The sequence below is a fragment of the Mustela putorius genome, unplaced genomic scaffold (assembly GCF_011764305.1).
Source record: "Mustela putorius furo isolate JIRA1106 unplaced genomic scaffold, ASM1176430v1.1 tig00000174_pilon_pilon_pilon, whole genome shotgun sequence".
Classification (NCBI taxonomy): domain Eukaryota; kingdom Metazoa; phylum Chordata; class Mammalia; order Carnivora; family Mustelidae; genus Mustela; species Mustela putorius.
In genome coordinates, this window is record NW_025421304.1 from 26,208,269 (window position 1) to 26,228,367 (window position 20,099).

Here is a 20,099-nt window from a genome sequence, read left to right on the forward strand (position 1 = left end):
CCATTAGTTCTTCCTCCCCGGTGTCTCCACTCCCTTGTCCAGGCCACCAGCATCTTGGCAAGAATCTTCCTGGTTTTCTGCCTCCTGTCTTACCCCTACAGTCCTTAACACCCCGAGTGCTTCTTCAGACACGAAGCTGATGTGATTACACACTCACATGCATGCTACCCCCATCCTGTATTTTTCAGTGTCTCTCTTGTCTGTGGGATGATGGTCAGTTACCCGCCTGAGCAGTAGAACTAGATGTGTTGCAGACATGTTGTGGTTTAGGACGTCTAACAAAAGGCCTGTGGCAGGGGCACCTGGGTGGCTCAGTGGGTTAGAGCCTCTGCCTTTGGCTCAGGTCATGATCTTAGGGTCTTGAGATTGAGCCCCGAATCAGGCTCTCTGCTCAGCAGGGATCCTGCTTCCTCTTCTCTTTCTGCCTGCCTCTCTGCCTACTTGTGATCTCTGTCAAATAAATAAAATCTTAAAAAAACAAAAAAAAAGGCCTGTGGCATGCAGAGTTCTCCAGAGTTCTCTGTGCTTGACCCAAGCTGGCATCCTCCCTGAGGCCCAGGGGTCCCACCCTGCCCTCCCTGGCACCAGTTCTGGCTTGCCATGTGCACGTCCCTGGTCCTTTCTCGTTGCCCTCTTACTTCCCTGCTGCTCCTTTTTCACTGACTTGAGTCTTGCCTTGATCTCCCAGCTCTTCGTTGCTCTCCTAGGCTCCCAGTTCCAGGTGCTTATTTATTTATGCATACCCTGCACACTGGACTGTCCCTCTCTGCTGGGTCATTTGCCTCCCCACCTGACCTGGGGACTGGAAGAGCTTTGGCACCTGAACCCCACATAAAGTGCACTGACCGTGGACACTTGGGCAGCCATGCTAGCTGCTCCTAGAACTGATGGACAGATGGACAAAGAGGGTGGACAGATAGTTTCTCACAGCTGCTGTTGAGAAGTCACTGGCACAGTGTAGGAGGTTGGACTGGGGACCTCTAATATCCCTACCCAGAGATACTGTCCTCTTTTTTCTCCCTGATGACAGCCTTACTAAGTGTAAGTGTGGTCCTGGGGCCTGGCTGGGGGACATGCTTGAAGGCTCAGACAGGGGAGGCCTCTAGGCTTCTAGTCTCCCACCATACTGGGCAGGAAGTTGCTGGGGACTTGCTGGGGGTACCTGTGGGGCTTTGGGTCAGGTGTAAGGAAGAAATTGGCTATGTGCCTCAGTGCCTCTGGTGTTTGTCCACATTGTCCCTGGGCTTGGCTGGGCTGCTTCAACGGAGGTTGGTGGGAGGGGGCCCTGTAGTCTGAGAACTTCAGACAAGGAGGTAAGATCTGGAATTTTTAATTTTGTTTGGGTTTACAACAAAGTCTGTGGCTTGGCTTCTAAAGCTTGGTGCTAGTAGGGGCCGGGTGAGCTTCTTACAAGGGACGAGACGAGGTGAGGTGCAGGCCTTGGGTGTGAGAAGTGGGCAGGGCAGGAGGCACAAGGTCTCCTCTGCAGCTCCTGATGCATCCTGGGGGCCTGGCCTCCAGACCCAGGCCTGGCCAGGAGAGCAGGAAATGGCATTTCCAGAGGCCTGTGGCAGCGATGTATAGCTGGGAAGGGCTCCTGCTGGGCTCTAGGGCAGGCTGGGGCAGAAAGACCCCTGGGCTGCCCTGGATTAGCCCTATACCCAGTCCTAGAAAAAGGGGTTTATAGCTTGGGGAAGAGGCTTTGGGGTATGTGGCAGAGTGGGGCAGAAGCACAGCGTCAAGCCAGGTCAAGAGGCCAGGGCTGGGTCTTTGGGGGCAATGGAGGCTGAGGCCCAGGGTTGGTGGTTACTGACCTGGCCCTAGAGCGTTAAGGTCAGGTCCGCCCCTCCCACATACCGGGACTGGATGCAGGTCACCTGGGGTAGCTGGGCTCGGAGGTGCCTGACGGCAGCCATGCTGATATGAGGGCACATGGCCACATCTAACATCCGGAGCTGCTTGCATGCCTGCCCGATGGTATCCAGGGTTCTGTGGGGAGGCCTCCGATGAGCGCAAGCCAGCGTGGGGACCCGGCCCAGCCCCTGTACCGTGGCATCATCAGACAACTCACTGCTCCGTGAGCTGTCCGCAGCTGGCCAGGTTGAGGTGCTGCAGCCTGGGCCAGGAGCGGGCTGCTTGGGCCCAGCCCTCATCGCTGAGGAGGCTGCAATGACTTAGCACCAAGCGTTCCAGGCTGGGGCAGCCCCTGGCCACGGCCACCAAGCCCTTGTCTGTGAGTGCTGGCAACAGGCTCAGGGACAGCCGCCTCAGCTCGGGGAACTGGAGCACCTACAAGGACGGGGGTGAGGAGTGGGGGGGTAGAGTATGGCACTGGAGCCCAGAGGCCTTTCAGGCTCTCCCACCCCTAGCCAGAGGAATGGCCATACATAGCAGAAGCCAAAGGGAATGGCTCATTTTCTAAGCAAAAAATGGGTTGGCCTAGGCCTGGCTCTGGTGCCAGGATCCTTGATCTATCCACACTCCCAAGCACACACCTTGGCCAAACTGGCATCAGTTAGTTTGCTACAGGCTGTGAGGTCCAACTCCTGCAGGGCCCGCAGCATGAGCAGCGATGGGCCCTGTGGCTGGGCAGAAGGGTCCTTGGGGACTGAGGCCTGATGGTCCAGCTCTTGATGTAGCTGCGGGAAGAAGCTCCTGCTTCTCAGGTTCCTCCTGAGTTTGGCCCTCAAATGCTCCTAGAGAGAGACACTTAGGAAGGGCAGGAGGGCAGCTGAGCCCAGGGACCAACCCCCCTTCCCTGACCTGCACCTGGGGCTCCTGCGCAGGCTCCTCACTTGGTTCTCCCAGCCCCAGAAGACCCCAGTCTTGGAGCTCCGTGCACCAGGCCAGACGCAGGACAGAGAGGTGAGTTAGGCAGGTGCAGATGGCCTGAAGGGTCCTATTGGTGAGGGCCACACAGGAGGACAAGTCTAGCACTCTGAGGCTCAGGCCCAGCACTGGGATCAGGGAGAACACTGAGGCGTCCTAGGAGGGAAATGGAGAAGGGAGAGACCAATGGGCAGGTAGCTTGTGCAGGTGTCCCTAGGATGTGCGGATGTTCCAGCCCCACAGGCAACAGGGAGCTACCAGATGGTCCGTGGAGGGAAGCAACCATGTCCCTGTTCTGGTAACAGGTAGGTGCGGGACTCCAGGAGGAGTTTGCTGGAGGCCCAAGGCCTAGACTGTCTGCAGTGGGAAGGGTGCAGGTGCAAGTTTCTAAAGTATCTGTTGTGCCTGTGCTCCCAGGCCCTGCGGAAGTTGTGGGCAGAGGCAGCCTTCTGGCTGCAGCTTAGTGGATCATCGATGGACACCTGGCCCTAGCTGAGCCAATCAGGTATGCTCCCTCCGGAATTTGAAGCAGAACGTGAAGTCACTATGGGGGTAGGGCTGCCACCTGCCAGGAGCAGGAGCTAAGGGCAGAGTAGAGGAAGCTGGTTTTTAAAGAGGTTTGTAAGAGACACAGCTTCCTCAGGCGGAGGCACCACAGGTGCCCCAGGCCCCGGCCAATGGCCAGGAGTGCACCGTCGGCCAGTTCTGAGCAGCCGCTGAGGTCCAGGGAGGTCAGGCCCGACTGCAGACGGCACAGGGCGATCACAGCCTCTGTGGAGAGGTCCTGGCAGCCATGCAGCCTCAGCTCCTGCAGCTGCAGCCCGGCCACCCTGCCCAGGGCCTTCAGGGCCTCGGGGAGCAAGCCAGTGCCGCAGTTAGGAGACATATCGTGCTGATGGAAAGATGAACCAGAGCAGGATAAAGGAAACAGTTGTGGAGGAAAGAATGAGAGAGTTTTCAGGCTGGGAATGCCCTGTGCACACTGAGAGGTTGAAGGAATAATCCCCTGAAGAGGGAGAGACTGACACTGCCAAGTTAGGGACACCACCCAGAGGGACAGGGCTGAGCCCTGTTGAAGGGACTGGCCACAGCCAGGACATGACCCTGACTCCCACATCACATTCCCTTCTGTCAGACGAGCTGAGCAACCTCCTTGTATAACTTCAGTACCCATTCCCTGCAGAACCCCCTTTCTCATCTTCCCTGCCTCCAGAACACCCGCCATCAGTGCCCCTACCCAGACTATAGGGGTCACGGAGTACTTAGTGTGCCAGCTCGTGGGCTGGGCCAGCCTGGTCCCTTGGACCTCCTCTGTCTGGGCCCACAGCAGGGGATAAGGGGAGGAGTGCCTGCAGGCACTTTCCAGGCTCCTTTCCCCTTGTGTCCTCAGTTCCTTTCTCATCACTGTTACTTGGACATCGATACTGGGCAGTGCCTCCCTGCTACCACGGGTGCAGCTCCCCCAGGCCCAGCCCTGCAGAGGAAGGAAGGGGAGGGTATGCTCACCTTGAGAGAGGAGCAGTAGGCCAGGCTGAGGGAGGCCAAGGGGGCTGAAGCCCTGTGCCCTGAACCCAGGGCCTGGGCCAGGCCCTGCCCGCTCACCAGACAGCACTCTGCCAGGTCCAGGCTGCGCAGTTCCCGCAGCCCCCCCAGCGCTGTGCATCCCGCATCCGTCAGCCGCTGCAGCTTCCTCAGGCGGAGGCACCACAGGTGCCCCAGGCCCCGGCCAATGGCCAGGAGTGCGCCGTCGGCCAGTTCTGAGCAGCCGCTGAGGTCCAGGGAGGTCAGGCCCGACTGCAGACGGCACAGGGCGATCACAGCCTCTGTGGAGAGGTCCTGGCAGCCATGCAGCCTCAGCTCCTGCAGCTGCAGCCCGGCCACCCCGCCCAGGGCCTTCAGGGCCTCGGGGAGCAAGCCAGTGCCGCTCAGGTCCAGGGCGTGCAGCCTACCAGCCCTCTCCTTCACGAATTGCAGCAGGTTGTGGAAGGAGAGCTGGGAGGGGGAGGAGTCTGGGGAGCCAAAGGAGCCCCGGGTTAGGCGTAGTTCAAAAGTGAGGTGACAGTAGGCCAAGGAGAGGCGCTCCAGGTTGGGGGCACAGCTGCTGAGCCTGTTGAAACTGAGGTCGGTCAGGTCCCGCAGGCCAGCCAAGTTGAGCTCACACAGGCCACTCAACACCTGCCGGACCCGCTGCGACGTCTCGGGCTGCGCGAGCAGCGTGCCTGATGTGAAGAGGCTGTGGCAGCCACTGAGGTCAAGGCTACGCAGGGCTGGGCAGCCCAGGATCAAGGCCACAAAGGAGGCCTCCGTGGGGCTGCCCCCACTGAGGCACAAACTCTGCAGGTGGGGGCCCAAGTGGTAGGCGACAGACTCCAGCACCTGTTGGGAAGCTGGCGAGCCATCCAGGCTGGTCAGGCTGATGCAGGTGACGCCCCTGAGGCCCAGGCTCTTGATGACCGGGAGGGAGGCGGAGGACACGGGGATGTTGTACTGCACATTTGTCTAAGGGGCAGCAGCAGGAATGGAGTTAGCCCTCTTGCCTCAGAGGGGGTTGGCCATCAGGTCTGGCGGCCAGTCATTGGCAAGTCAGGGAAGGGCCCTGTCACAGTGAGGACCCACTGTGGTGTGCGGTGTTGTGTGGTTGAGGGGGTGCTGGTGGGAAGTGGGAGGTGGGAAGACAAGTCACTCTGGGGCTCAAAGGAGGTGACTGTGAGGGGAGGGCAGGGAGGTTATCGACAGATGGGATTGGATGCCCGTGGACAGATGGGGACAGGGTGGGGAGCTGGCATGCTGGGCGCAGGGGGCTGGGGTGGCCTGGAGGAGGGCCAGCAAAGCTCCCAGGGGGCAGAAGGACTAAGTGTGCTGGATCCCAAACTCTGGGACCTTCCAAAGGTGGCCCTGAGACCTGTGGCCTCGGTTCCTTCTGCAGGGAGTCAGCTCAGCATTACCTAAGCAACCAGTCTCCCCCCACTTTTTCCAGAGACTATAAATAGCCCTCAGAACAGCTGAGGACATTAAGAAGCAAAGCAGTTGTCACTTCCCACCATCGTGGGTGGCCCAGGTGCCAGAGGTCTAGGGCAGGCAGTGAGGCCTAGGTCCCCTGGTGGCCAGAGTAGCTCAACCACTGGAGCGTGAAAAGGTGTGTGTGTGTGTGTGTGTGTGTGTGTGTGTGTGTGCGCGCGTGCGCGTGTGTAGGGATGCACCAATGTGTGTGGGCCCTGCAGGCTCCAGAGTTCAAGATGTGCTTGTGATCCCTGGGGCTTGTCTCTGGGGAGTCTATATTATCTGTCCAGGGAAGCAAGGAGAAGCCTCCCATTTCTGTGGGCAGAAGCTAAGAGAATGAACCTTGAGGTGCCAAGAGTATGGGGCTGGCCCTGCTGTACGGCAACAGGGGAATGAGAACGGGACGGGGGGGGGGTGTGCATGTGTCCATGCCTGATGTGGGGTGGAGCCTGGAGGTGAGCTCAGGGCTCTGTTGAGGCAGGGAGAGCCTGGCTTATCTAGGAGTTTGGGGAGCCCCCATTTTCATTGACTTGTCCCTGATTTTGTGCCAGAAGGAAGTTATAGCAGGTGTGGGGGGGAGACAAGGGCTTGGCTTCTTCTCTACCCCTGACGGATGGCCAGGCCACAGGCAAGCAGTACTCAAAGGCTGTTTCAGTCCATCATCGTGATCCTGACACAGGAAAGCAAGCTCTAAAAAACCTGACCTGTCGGTTACTGCAAGAACAAGCTGATGTCCCCTGCTTCTGCCCCATGGAACGTCATCAAAAGGGATTCAGAAAGGTAGGATGACACATAAGGTGCACACGGGCAAGATACTTATCAACAGGATTCTCCCAGGAAGACACATGAAACCCATTCCTGGGAGGAGAAACCAGGCTGACTTCTGCCAGAGGGAGAAGCAGCTCCCTGTGGCTGTCATCATGGGAAGGAGTGTGTGGTAAGAAGTGGGACCACTTCCACGGGAATGAGGGGTCAAGCCAGGCCCCCTGTCCAGACCCCATTCTTATTCCTGGGATGTGGTCCTTGCAGACTTAAAGGTGCACTTGTCACAGCTCCCCCTCATGGACACTGGGAGGCAGTAGGGGTGGGAACCCCAAGGGCCTGGCTCGGGGAAGGTGATTCAGGGGGATGAAAAGATCAGGCGGGAAAGGTTTGAGAAAAAAAGGCTAAAGCTGGCTGCCAACAGAGGGGCCAGTCCAAGGATGGAGAGTGAGCCGTGGCTGCAGGTGCAGAGCAGGGCCCGTTGCTGAAGCAGCGCCGCCCCTGCCCTCATGTCGTGTCCCCCCCTCCCATCCCCACCTCCCAGGCTCCACCAGCTGCTGTCCTTTGCCTTCCTTCCTGAGCCTTGGGGGCCAGGAAATGTTCTCATGTTCTCCCCCTCTCCCACTGCCTCCCTATGAACAAGGTAGGTGAACAGCTGAGGGGGAAGGCACTGGCAGTCAGCCTAGAGGCCAAGTCCAAGGGCAGACTAGTGGCAGGAAAACCCACGAAACTCAGGGGCAGGGCCTGGTCTGAAGGACTTCCAGCGGCTATTGGGAGATGTGAGAGAGAGAGAGTATGTGTGTGTGTGTGTGTGTGTGTTGAGATCTGAGACTGCCTCCCTGCTCCCCATTGTTTTTCTTGATGGGGAGGGGGCAGCCTCTAAGCCATCGCCCAGGTAGTCTGCCCTGGACTCAACGCGCAGAGCTCAGGAGTAGCCCTTTAGGGATATTGATCATCTGTGGGGAACAGAGCAGCAAGCAGAAGCAGCAGGCTCCTGGGTCACTGTGGTCTTTGGCCCCAGCGTAGGAAGGTCCCCCTCCCTAGGCCCTAGGCAGATGCTTCTGGAGCTCCAAAGGAGGACTGCAAGGTTATCTGCTCCAGCTTCAGCTTCCCTATTCACAGAGAAGACAACCAGCCCCCATCTCGTCCTTTTCCGGAGCTGGCCTCTTAGGACTAGATGCCAAGTCATTTGGGAAATGCCCAAATCTGCTAAAACGGACACATAGCCCTTGACTGTGAGAGGCCAGGGTTCCACTGCACCTCATGAAGCCCTGAGCTGCGATGGCAGACTTATGTGCAGGCTTGGAAAGCCATCTGCTAGAGGAATGGCTCTCCTGTTTGCTGGCACGGGAATCCAGAACTAACATGCCTGTTCTCCAGAAGAAAATATATGCCCTGGAACCCAGGGCCTTTGTTCTCTAGAGAGGAATTAGACCTTGGGGGTCATTTCCAGAGGCTCCTCTGGGCCTCTGTAAATACCCCAGGCAGGAGAAGAGAGTGGAGGGCAGAAGCTGAGTTGTCCAGAGTTCTTCACAGTGCCCAGCCCAGTGGCAGGCAACCAGGGCTCTCCCCGAAAGGGGCAGAGCCTGTGGGGGGGGGGGGAGGTTCTGCCTTTGTCTACCTTCTTATTTGAGAAGAGATAGGATTAAGTGGGAGCAAGTCAGGGGGAATAAGAAGTCACCCATCCAGCATCCCAGCCTGGCCTGGTGAGGCATACATTCCAGCCATGCTTTGGTGAGCCAGAATCCTCCACAGCACCGACTAGCAGGAAGTGCTAATTTCTTATCCACCTGCCCATATCTGGACCCTGGGAGATGGTTCCTGCTAGTAAATCCTGCAAATTGCTCTCTGGGACATGGTGGTGGTGGGGTGTCCACAGAGCCCCAGATGCCCTGTACCTGTGGCCTGTTCTTCAAGGGCTCCCAGCCCAGGCGGGGCTGAGTTCTGCTGAGACACTAAACAGGTGTCTGTGTCTGCAGCTCACAGTTAGCTGGAACAGCCCGAGGGCTAAAATGGTGGCCGACTCTACCATCTCAAACTCCGCCCTCCACCTCACTCTCCTATCCCATTCCAGTCTACTCCTGACTGCCCACTTGGGCTTTCCCCTCTCCTTCTTGGCTGGACTCCAAGAACCTCTCCCCTGATTACCTTTTCTGGGGTCCTGGGGCCCTGCCCCCGTCCTGCTGCTGTGCCCATTCTTCTTGCCTTGCCAAGATGAGACTGCTGCCTCCTCTGGGTCTGTGCTAAGGGTACAGAATTCTGCCCATGGAAGCCTTAGTCTCCCCTCTTGTCTCCCCCACTACCACCTCCTCCCCTGGCTCTCTTCCCTGCTTCTCCAGGTTTCTCTCCAAGCCAACCATTCTCTCCAGTCCCTGATGCAAGGGAAGCACCATCCCCTTACTCTGACATTGTCAGAATTCTCAGAGACGAACTGTTCTGTTTCAAAAAGAAGCCAAAGTCATCAAGTGGGGAAGGCCCTCCCTTTGCCATGTTCACGTCCGCCAGCAAGCTCCCCTAACCACCTTCCCTCTCCCAGCCCTGGTCCCCTTCTCTCGACCTGCTGGGCCTGCTCCCAGCTTCTGGCATAGCAACGGGCAGTCCCTGCCTTTCCACTGCTTCTTCCTCGGTTTACAAATACCTCAGGGTCATAACTAACAAAAGGCCTCCCTTGATCCTGCCCCACCCCCCACCACTCCTGCTTCTCCCCTTTCCTCTGCCAGCAGGCCTCTTGGAAGCACGTGGGCCTGCCCACACCACGCTTGCCACCTTATTAGACCTCTTGCCTCACCCACTTACCCCTCCATCACTCCCCCATGGGACCTCTCATTCCTGGCAACAGCTTCCTCTCAGCAAAGTCACCAACATCTGGGGGCTCCTCTGCAGTGTCCTTTCTGCTGTGCCACCTGCTGTGGATGGCCAGTGCCGCCCCCCCCTCCCGCTCTCTCCCACTGGGGGTTCTGTGGCTCTGCCTGCCTGGCTCTCCTCCTACCTTCTAGCCTGCTCCCCATCAGCCTCTTTTGGGGCCACCAAAGAAGAGAGAGACCCAGTCCATAGAGGAGTGAGTTCTCACACACACACACACACACACACACACACACACACACACACACCCCTCCCTGATCTTTTCATTCCCTTGAATCACCTTCCCCACCCACTGGGATGGATCGTCCCACTCTCCTTAAATCTGAGAGAGGGAGCCAGGCCCTTGGGGTTCCCACACCCCACTGCCTCCCAGTGGCCACACACGCGCGCATGCGCACACACAACACACACACACACACACACGCACACACACATGCGCATGTATACACTCTCCCCTGCACCCTGGCAGACTGTACTCCATCACATCCCAACTTCTTTATTTGCAGTCCACATCTTTTTCCAGAACACAGACATAGAGCCTGGGACCTCGCCAGATACATGGATGCAACATACTTCCTTCTAAATTCACTGTCTGATCCCCTAGTGCTGCTCCTTCTCCTGAGCTCTCACTGCCTTCTACCAGGTCACCTGAGTCAGAGATCTGGGAGCCGTTCTAGACCCTTCCCTCACTCCCTGCCTCCAGTGAGCAAAGTCCCTTGCATCTCAAGCCCCTCCACTCCCACCTCACTGCTCCTGCCCCAGGTCAGGGTCCCGCACTGTTGCTCAGAAATATATGACAGCAGTTTCCTCCTTATGGGAGTCCTGGCCCCCGGTCTTTCTGGCTATCTGGCCTTTGTACTGTCACCAGGTGGTCCTTACAAAAGGTGAACTGGTCGTGCTCTTCAGACCCCTTGGTGGTTCTCCACTCCACGGGATGGAGGCTGAGCCTCCCAGCCAGAACCTCCTCAGCCTGGCTTTCCCATGCCCGTGTCCCCTCCTCCCCGGCCCTGAGAATGGCAACTTCTAATGCTTGTCTCACGCTGCCAGGCCTCTCTGCTTGCCGCTTTTTCTGTTTGGTCACAGTGCTGGGGCGGTAAGGGGCTTGGTCTCACCGCTTACCTACTTCTGTTCTTTAGGGGATATGTATTCCTCTTTCTAGGCTCAGCACAAGCATCCCCTTCTCCATGAAGTCTCTTCTGAATCTTCTCGGCACCCCTGTGTCCACACAAGATTCCAGTGCAGTGCCTCTACTCACTCCTCTTAGCTCAGGCTTCCCTCCCTCTCACTACCTGTTCTCAAGCGGTGGAGGAGTGCCGTGCCTCCCCGAGCCCTGCAGCCCAAGTGGCCAGCCCAGGGCCCAGCACAGACAGCCAGCATCCCTGTCTGAGGGAGCGAGGCCTTCTGAGAGGCTCTGGTAACTCTCCCGCTTCCTTCTGCCCTGTGAGTATTCCAAGCCTCTGAGCTGAGGCCTTGGCCTCTACTTTTCTTGTCACTCCCCAAGACAACATGGCCTCCAGATTCACCCAGCCCAGAGACCATTAGCCTCAGAGGAACTTCCTCAGCAAACCGTTTCACACTGCCACCGGCTCCCCTCCATGTCCCAAGCCAGAGAGGTGCCATCCTCCCGACCCCAGCCCAGGTGAGGCCTTCTGTCACCCCAGGTGGCATCTGCCCTTTCTCCTGTCTCTGCTTCGAGCATTCACATTCACCCCTCCTCTGTGACTCTCCTCAGCATATGAACACATTTGAAATCTATCACAACGAAAATCCTTTGTGGAGTCCCCTCAACCTGTCATTACTGCCCTATTTGTTTCCTTCCTCGCATGGAGAAGTTTCTTGCAAAGGAGGTCACTCTCTACAAGCCCTTTCTTAATCTCATTCACTCTTCCACCCACCTGGCTTTTGCCCCTAGATGCCAAATGTTGCTGAAGTCACTGGGGACCTCCCTGGACATCAGACATCAGGGACACTCTCTGTTCTTTATCTTCTGGACTCTTCATGGGATTTGACACTGTCAGTCATCCACTCGACACTGTAAATGCTCTCCACTTTTGATCCCTGGGACTTCCTCCCAGGAGGGGCCTCCTCCCTTCCACGCCCTGCCCTTGGATTGGTTTACTCTCCTGAGGTATTCTGCGGCCCTGCTGTTCCTATGGCTCTTCACGTGCTTTCTGGGTGGGGGATGTTGCTTGGATCCATGGTTTCAAGCTCCACCCATTCCTGAATGGTACCCAACTCAAGACCCTTCTCTTGAATTCCTTGCTCAGAAACCCAATGACCAACTGCATCTCACCATCTAGATGTCTCACACTTCAAATTTTCAACAGCTCCAAATCAAATTGCTTTAGACACTGAGGTCAATGACACTGGATAGATCACGTGACAATAGACCCTACTTATATATACACATTTAATATGTGACAGAGGAGTCGTCCCACGCAGCAGGGAAGGGGAAGAGTATATATAAATGGTATTAGGGCTCTTTGAAAACTAATCAGTTTAGCTTCTTACCTGAGAGAATAGATCAAAATGACCTTTACAATTAAAAAATTACTATAAAAATTCAAGCCATGAAACAGAAGAAACACTTGTGAACCTAAAACCTGTCTGAAAAAAATAAGTCTAATAAAAAAAAAACCCAGAAGATGGGGCGCCTGGGTGGCTCAGTGGGTTAAGCCACTGCCTTTGGTTCAGGTCATGATCTCAGGGTCCTGGGATCCAGTCCCGCATCTGGCTCTCTGCTCAGCAGGGAGCCTGCTTCCCTCTCTCTCTCTCTGCCTGCCTCTCCATCTACTTGTGATTTCTCTCTGTCAAATAAATAAATAAAATCTTTAAAAATTTAAAAAAAAAACCCAGAAGAGATATCTGAGTGTATATCAAATCATGAAGAAGCAAGGGGTCTCTAAATTTAAAAAGCAGTGGAAGAAGAAAGCTAAAGATGTTCAGAATCAACAACATAGAAATTTAACCTCTGAGTCTCAGAAATAAGCTTGTATCCACAACTCAAATACAGAGGCAAATATGTTAGGAATATATTTCAATAAGTATGTAAAAGATTCATCTCTTTAATATATAAAAGGTTCATACAAACGGATAAGAAAAATACTAAGATGCCAATGGTTAAATGGATAAAGAATAGAAATAAATAAGAGAGGGAAATATAAATGGCCAGCTAATGAGAAAACTGTTCAACCTCAGTAGTGACCAGAGAAGTCAGAATGAAAACAAGGAGCTGTCACCACTTGCCTTTCAAACTGTCACAGATGTCTGCATTCACTTCCGAGATGGGCTGTCTCCCCACATCCCAACTCACCCTCTCCAGTCCACTCAGCACTGGAGTTCCAACACATCACACCATGTCACTTCTCTGCCTTAATATTCCTTTACAGGCTCTTGGATGGTAATTGGGCCCCAACACGAGTGCCAGCTTGTGGTCTGACCCACTCCCCCCCACCCATCTCCCACCCCTTCTACGCACATCTCAGTTCTAGTCTTAGGGAACTTGTGTGGTCATTTCCAGAGCTATTTCACACCTTGGTGCCTTTCCCAGTGCTGTCACCGGTTCCTGGGAGACCAACCTTCCCCCTCATCCTATTCCATTGGGAAGCCTTCCTTCCCTGATGCTGCTGGTCTCCTTTGGACGTCCTTCTTCCTGTTCTTGGTGCACCCTTCATTCCAGTGTCACAGCACCAAGCACACAACATCACCAACCCTCATGTACTTGCTTTTCTCCTTCACTGGACTGTGAGCTCCTTGGGGCAAGGGATTATGTCTTACTCATCTGTAAAGTCCCAGCACTGTACCCAGAGTCAAGTGTGTATGAGTGTCACATATATATATGTATGCATGGATGAATGAATGAATGGACGACATACGAGCAGGGCCATGAGCAAACCGGAGTGAGAGACAGCTGAGAATGGGCCAGGTGAGGCTGGCCACCTTACCTCCCGAAGGGCATTCTGGGCTGCACAGTACCAAGCCCGGCTCACGAGGGAGGCCTCTTTCTGATCTGACAGAGGCAGAAAGCTCAGAATATGTGTGAGCATCTGAGGGAAAAAGACAGGGCGTTGGGAACTATTAGAGCTGGGGGTCCTTGGAAACTTCTCCAGCTAATAGTGCAGTCAGTCTGAGGGGACTGGAACACTGGCTTCTAGTTCATTTTGAGTCCTAAGCTTCATGGGGTCTTCACTTCCCCCTGTCTGGCCTCCAGGCATCTCTACTGTGAACAAACCATTCCTGAGTCTTCCCTGGATGCAGGTTTGTACTGACTGATAAAAAGCAAACTTCCCGCTCAGTTTGGTAAAAAGAGCCTGGGCATTAGGACCAGATAAACCTAGTTCAAATCCTTACTCTTGTCAACTGACCTCTTTGAGCCTTGTTTTTCCTAATCTGTAAAATGGCAATGGTAGTGAGGTTTAAATGGGTTGTGCGAGAATTTAATAACATAGTAAATGGTCGGAGTGCCTGGGTGGCTCAGTTGGTTAAGCATCTGCCTTCGGCTCAGGTCATGATCCCAGGGTCCTGGGATTGAGTCCCGAATTGGGATTCCTGCTCAGTGGGGAGTCTGCATCTCCCTCCCCCTGCTCTTGTGCTCTAGCTTTCTCACTGTCCCTTTCAAATAAATAGAATCTTAAAAAACAAGACATAGTAAAGTGTCTTGCCTAAGACCTAGGACAGCAAGTCAGGTATCCTCCTCTGGTCTTTGGAAACCATATCCCTTCCTCCTGCCCTCAAAGCTCAGGCTATGGGTCCTCCCTCTTTCCCCATTTTCTCCACTGTCAACTCGCCTTCTCAGCTGGCTGTTATGATCCCCAATAGGACCCAGCTCAGGCTCTCACTGCACCTATGCTCTGTAAGGCTGGGGGTCATGAGGTTGGAGGTCCTACAGGGAACTGGGGAGGGAGCCACTTGTGAGGCCAAGAATGATCTAATATTAACTGTTCTGGAATTTTCCCTCTTGGACTCTTGTGACATTGTGTTTTCTAGAGCTCCACTCTCCCAACTCCAAATGCCCTGTTTCTGGAGTCTTCTGTGGCTCTCCTGGCTCAGACCGGGTCTTTCAATCTGTTTACTTCCTAGGATAATAAGTTCATTTGCATGGCTTCAGCAGTTACCTCTACAGGAAAAACCAACAATTCAGTATCCCCATATTGTCTCACCATTCATGTGCGAGTCTAGTGTTGCCAATCGTCCACAGGATCCATCATCTAAATGATTTACTATCACTTTCATCTCAACCAAATTCACATTCTCAGTCCAAAACATCCCTCGCTCCCAACTTTCCAGCACCTGAGCTTCAATGCCACTAGTGCATCTTGCCTGAAGATCCTGATAATACTGCAGACTCTTCATGCTTTTCTGTCTCTTGCTGTCAGATACAGGTGTACAGCACAGGCTTAGGCCAGGATAACTTAGACTCATTCAAATCCCAGCTCTAGGAGCACCTGGGTGGCTCAGTGGGTTAAGCCTCTGCCCTCAGCTCAGGTCATGATCTCAGGATCCTGGGATCAAGCGCTGCATCGGGGGCTCTGCTAAGCGGGGAGCCCGCTTCCTCCTCTCTCTCCACCTGCCTCTCTGCCTACTTGTGATCTCTGTCAAATAAATAAATAAACCTTTAAAAAACCAAAAAAACAAACAAATCCCAGCTCTACTACTTCCAAGCTGTGGGACCTATATGACCTCAGGCAAGGTAACCTACCTCTCTTGAGCTTCCGTTTCCATTACACACACACACACACACACACACACACACACACACATTATGATGTGCTTGACACTTAGTAGATGTTCCATAAATGCTTGCTGGACTGCTGTTACTAATATTTCTACCTTTAAAATTTTAGCACCTCAGTAGCCCAGATCTTTATCACCACACACCTGGATTCTTTCTACAATCTTCCACCTAACCTCCTTGCCTCCAGGCTCAGCCTTGCTAGTCAATTTGCACACAGTGACAAGGTTAATTTTCCTTTAAAAACAGCTTTTATGGGCACCTGGGTGACTCAGTGGGTTAAAGCCTCTGCCTTTGGCTCAGGTCATGATCCAGGGTCCTGGGATCGAGCCCCATGTCAGGCTCTCTGCTCAGAGGGGAACCTGCTTCCTCCTCTCTCTCTCTCTCTCTCTCTCTCTGCCTGTCTCTCTGCCTACTTGTGATCTCTATCTGTCAAATAAATAAATAAATAAATAAATAAAACAGCTTTTAGTCTTAGCACATCCCTGATGAAAACCTTCAGGGTATCCAGTACACTCAGGACAAAATCTCTACTCTTGGGTCAGCGAGACCCCCAAGCAAGACCCTGCCAGGCCCTATGCCTGACTGGACCCCTGATTCCAGAGCTTCCTCAGTTCAGGCTTCCCATTGTCCTACAGCCATGCTATGCCTATTACCTTTTGCCTATGTAGGCCTTTTTCCAGGAATGCCTTTCCTTAACCTTGACGTCACCAGCCCATTCTACCATTCTAACCTCTTCTTCTTCTTCTTTTTTTTTTTTTTTTGTTCATTCTAACCTCTTCTTCCTTTCTTTGATCCCTAACACACAGAAGTTACTTAGCCAATAGTCATTAGATTGAATTAAAGATGGATAGTGCTCTATCTCTATTTTCACCAAAGCCCTCTACCTCAATTTTCACCGAAGGTTTGCCCAGGGAAGGAGTGGGGAAGATAAAGCAGATCACTACTGAGAAGACTGGGGAGAACCGCCTTCTGGGTCAGGAAAGCTAGGCATGGGGAAGAGAACACTGATGAGATTGGGACTGACTAAGCCCCCAACCCCAGGGGGAGGCAGGGAAGCCTGTCTGAGCCAAGTTAAGACAGTGGCCATCCTGTCTTCTGGGGCTCAGCAACCAGCCCAAAAAGCAACAGGAGAGGGCAATAAACTGTCCTCACTGAGGGGAGGGAGCATGGCTCTTTGAGTTGAGAAAAGGGGTAGCTTTTCTAGAGGAAAGAGGAGGCAATGGTAAGGATGGAGTCACCATCCCATTAATTCTATCCTAAGGGGCTACTACTAGAGATATGACTGGTTATTCCTGGGATCTATGTAGTAGACATCCTCTGGTGCCGGATGCCATGGTAGGTGGCTAAAGGAGGTAGAAGCTGACCTATTCTTGCTAAGGGGAAGAAGCACCGTTCCAGGGCTGATGAGGAAAGGGTGACTTGTCTCCCGTGGACCACGGGAGAGGGCTGCCAGCTTTCAAGGCAAAAGGGACAGAGAGGCCATCCCAAGAGGCCCCTGGGAACAAAAATCTATTCTCTCTCTCTGGCCAGTGGCGGCAGAGTGGCCTTGCTCCAAACTAAGGAAAAGGAGCAAACATCCCATTGGGTGAAGGAGGTAGGGACAGCCATCACTACAGACTGAGGGAGTGGGGAGCAGCCCTGTCCTAGGTGAAGTAATCCAGCGACTGTGCTCGGAGTTGATGGACGGGTTAATCCGTCTCCCACCGCCAGGGGGATGGGGCAGCCGTCTTTCTGGGCAGAGGGAATGGAGTGATCATCCCAAGGGGCCACGGAGGATAAGATCGGTTACCCCTTGGGGACGAGGGGATGGAACGGACATCTTCCAGAACTGAGGGGGAGGGGTGGCCATCTCTAGAGAAGGGTGTAAGCAGAGACCCTGTCCTCGCTGAGGTGACACGGCAGCCATCTCCTGGGGCCGATGGGTAAGGAGAGAATGGTTCCCCCAAGCTAAGGGGACGGGATGGCCCAAGGCGGCGCCGTTACCCACAGCCTGCAGGTCCTGCGATCTTGATCTCCGGCAAGTAGTTTCCGCCAGGCGGGCGGAGCCGGGCGAGCTGTCTGACAGCCCCTCCCCACAACCTGGGACCCCAAGGGCGGAGCCTGTCCCAAGCCGGGCCTCAGGGCGGCCTCTTCTCACCCACCTCCAGGGGCAGCGACTCGGCCATCGCATCCCTGCCGCCTCCGCCCCCGTGCAAGGCCTTCTGGGAAGTGTAGTCCTACCGACTTTGGGTGCGGGGAGGTACTGGGAAGGAAGTGGACCCTCCCCACTTCCGTCACAGTTGTGACGATTTGCGTCTGCACCGGAAGTGCCTGTACTGCCGATGTGGTATCTACTGACCGCGGTTTCGGTCGCTCTCCCTTGTTTTCCTCGCTGGTTGTTTGCGTCGCGCCATGGCGGTAAGGAGGGCGGATAGGGCGGGGTTCGCAACGGCAGAAGATTCCCGGGTCCGGGAGACTTAAAACAGAGGAAGGACATCGAAGGAAGCGGATCTGCCAGAGGGGGGCGCCATGCAGTGGCCAGACCATGCTAGAGCTAGCGGGGTGGGGGGAAATGGAGCCGGCCGGTCGCCATACCAGAAGTAGTGCGGGAGGGGAGTGGGCGTCAGTACCAGATTGTACCAGACCTGATAGGAGACCTTAGGGGCTTGTGAAATGGGTGGGCGTCAGCCAAGATTTGGAGGGGCGCACTGTTCAGTGCCACTCAGGAGCTCCCCTTGAAGGGGTAGTCATCCCAAAGCTGGGTCACAGCAGGAGAGCTGGGAGATAATCAGCCTAGTGTTGGATTGTTCCAGGGTGAGCAGGAGGCGATCATCGGTAAAGGTGTTGCACAGATAGTGTCAGCCCTAAACAGGGTAGACTGGAGGAGGGGTGGGCATCCCAAGGATTGTGCTAGATTTGAGCACCATGGGGACCTGGCTTAGGTGCAGGTTTAATTCTGTACCTGACCAGACTGGGGAGGAGGGTGAGGAGGACCCTGGCTGAGGAGGGCTCTGACAGCATCTTACCATCCCTCTGCAGCCCAAGGGCAAAGTGGGCACGAGAGGGAAGAAGCAGATATTTGAAGAGAACAAAGAGACTCTGAAGTTCTATCTGCGAATCATACTGGGGGCCAATGTAAGTACCTACCTCCTTACCTACCCCAGATCCCACAGTCAGCTCTGGTGTGTATGTGTGCGTGGTGGGGGTGGTGTGTGACAGCCATGTGTAGTTTTCAAAACTGGAATTAAAAAGAAATGAGAATGGGGCATCTGGGTGGTTCGGTTGTTAAGCGTCCACCTTCAGCTCAGGTCATGATCCCAGGGTCCCAGGATCAAGCCCCGAGTTGGTCTCCCCACTCTGTGAGAAGCCTGCTTCTCCCTCTCCCACTCCTGTTGCTTGTGTTCTTTCTCTTGCTATCTCTCTCTGTCAAATAAATAAATAAAATCTTCTTTTTTAAAAGATTTTATTTATTTCTTTGACAGAGATCACAAGTAGGCAGAGAGACAGGAAGGGTGAGGGAAGCAGGCTCCCCACTTAGCAGAGCCCCCGATGCGGCGCTCCATCCCAGGATCCTGAGATCATGACCTGAGCCGAAGGCAGAGGCTTAACACACTGAGCCACCCAGGCCCCTCTAAATAAATAAAATCTTTAAAAAAAAAAAAAAGAAAGAAAGAAAGAAATGAGAATGGATCCGGGCACAAAGAAAGTGCTGAGTAGTCAAAACAAAACAAAATAAAAAAATGAAAGGAGGGTTTGAGAGTCAGATGGACTTGAGCCCAGTCCATCCCACCCCGGATACACAGGGCCTTCTTTTTTGGGCTGACATATCAGAGGGGATTCTGGGTGCTCAGAACTCAGGGAACAGACCCCTTTCACCCATCAACCCTAAGAGAAACAACTGTCTCTTTCCACAGCGTGGCCTAACTCTTGGTCAGAGTCAAGGAAGGCCCGTGGTTTAGGGTATCTTTTGATCACAGCCTGATCGTATATTTGCTTACAGGCCATTTACTGTCTTGTGACCTTGGTGTTCTTCTACTCATCTGCCTCATTTTGGGCCTGGGTAAGTGTCCCCTATCCTGGGAAGTGGATAAGCGTATAGCATTTCTGGCTGGCCTTTGATACCATTCTTTTTCTGCAGATGGCCCTGGCCTTTAGTCTGGCAGTATATGGGGCCAGCTACCACTCTATGAGCTCAATGGCACGGGCAGCCTTTTCTGAGGATGGGGCCCTGATGGATGGTGGAATGGACCTCAACATGGAGCAGGGCATGGCAGAGTGAGTGTCCCCCGCTGCCAGCCCAGGTGAGCGGCCCCAGGGCTGGGGTGTTGGGGCCCAGATAGCCCAAGACCCACAACTGCCCACAACTTGAAGAGGGTAGAAGGGAGATGAACTGAGGCCCATGTACTATTTTTGGCCCTTTCAGCCTCTCTTCTATCCACAGGCACCTTAAAGATGTGATCCTACTGACAGCCATCGTGCAAGTGCTCAGCTGCTTCTCCCTCTACATCTGGTCCTTCTGGCTTCTGGTGCGTGGCTTGTAGGGCTCCCAGGAGGGGGCTGGAGCATCTAACCCTTCCCTTCTTTCATTTCCTGTGCCTGGCTTCAAGTTCCCTTTTCTGTCCTAGGCTCCAGGCCGGGCCCTTTATCTCCTCTGGGTGAATGTCCTGGGTCCTTGGTTCACGGCAGACAGTGGCACCCCAGCACCAGAGCACAATGAGAAACGGCAGCGCCGACAGGAGCGGCGGCAGATGAAGCGATTATAGCCAGTGACATTTTGGCCACAGGCTGCAAGACCCCCTGCCAGGAGCAAGGAGGGCCTAGTCCAGGGCCCAGAAGCAGTCTAAGGTATAGGATTGTTGAATAAATGGCTCAGAATATGGCTAATGGCTGTGTGGGTAATAATGGAAGGGCGAGGCAGGAAGAGACAGTCCTT

At 54.4% G+C, this 20,099-nt stretch overlaps 2 protein-coding genes across 6 annotated transcripts; one reads left to right on the forward strand and one right to left on the reverse strand.

Annotated features, from left to right (window-relative positions):
• Positions 1–921: 921 nt before the first annotated feature.
• On the reverse strand, positions 922–17,411 carry LRRC29 (leucine rich repeat containing 29). Of its 5 annotated transcripts, none has more exons than XM_045076171.1 (8): positions 17,329–17,411; positions 13,398–13,499; positions 4,336–5,328; positions 2,770–2,985; positions 2,496–2,639; positions 2,072–2,289; positions 1,878–1,989; positions 922–1,565 (listed from the first exon to the last, which is right to left on the reverse strand). In XM_045076171.1, exons 1-8 carry the CDS (start codon positions 17,350–17,352, stop codon positions 1,302–1,304), a joined length of 2,073 nt encoding a protein of 690 aa, XP_044932106.1. In that variant the 5' UTR covers positions 17,353–17,411; the 3' UTR covers positions 922–1,301. The 5 variants fall into 5 exon arrangements, with proteins under 5 accessions (XP_044932106.1, XP_044932105.1, XP_044932108.1 ...); XM_045076170.1 differs by having other exon boundaries at positions 2,764–2,985; XM_045076172.1 differs by having other exon boundaries at positions 1,315–1,565; positions 1,858–1,989; positions 2,764–2,985.
• Positions 17,412–17,465: 54 nt separating this feature from the next.
• On the forward strand, positions 17,466–20,050 carry TMEM208 (transmembrane protein 208). The gene is made up of 6 exons (XM_004744368.3): positions 17,466–17,584; positions 18,206–18,301; positions 19,167–19,226; positions 19,305–19,441; positions 19,608–19,692; positions 19,792–20,050. Exons 1-6 carry the CDS (start codon positions 17,579–17,581, stop codon positions 19,927–19,929), a joined length of 522 nt encoding a protein of 173 aa, XP_004744425.1. The 5' UTR covers positions 17,466–17,578; the 3' UTR covers positions 19,930–20,050.
• The last annotated feature ends 49 nt before the right edge of the window (positions 20,051–20,099 follow it).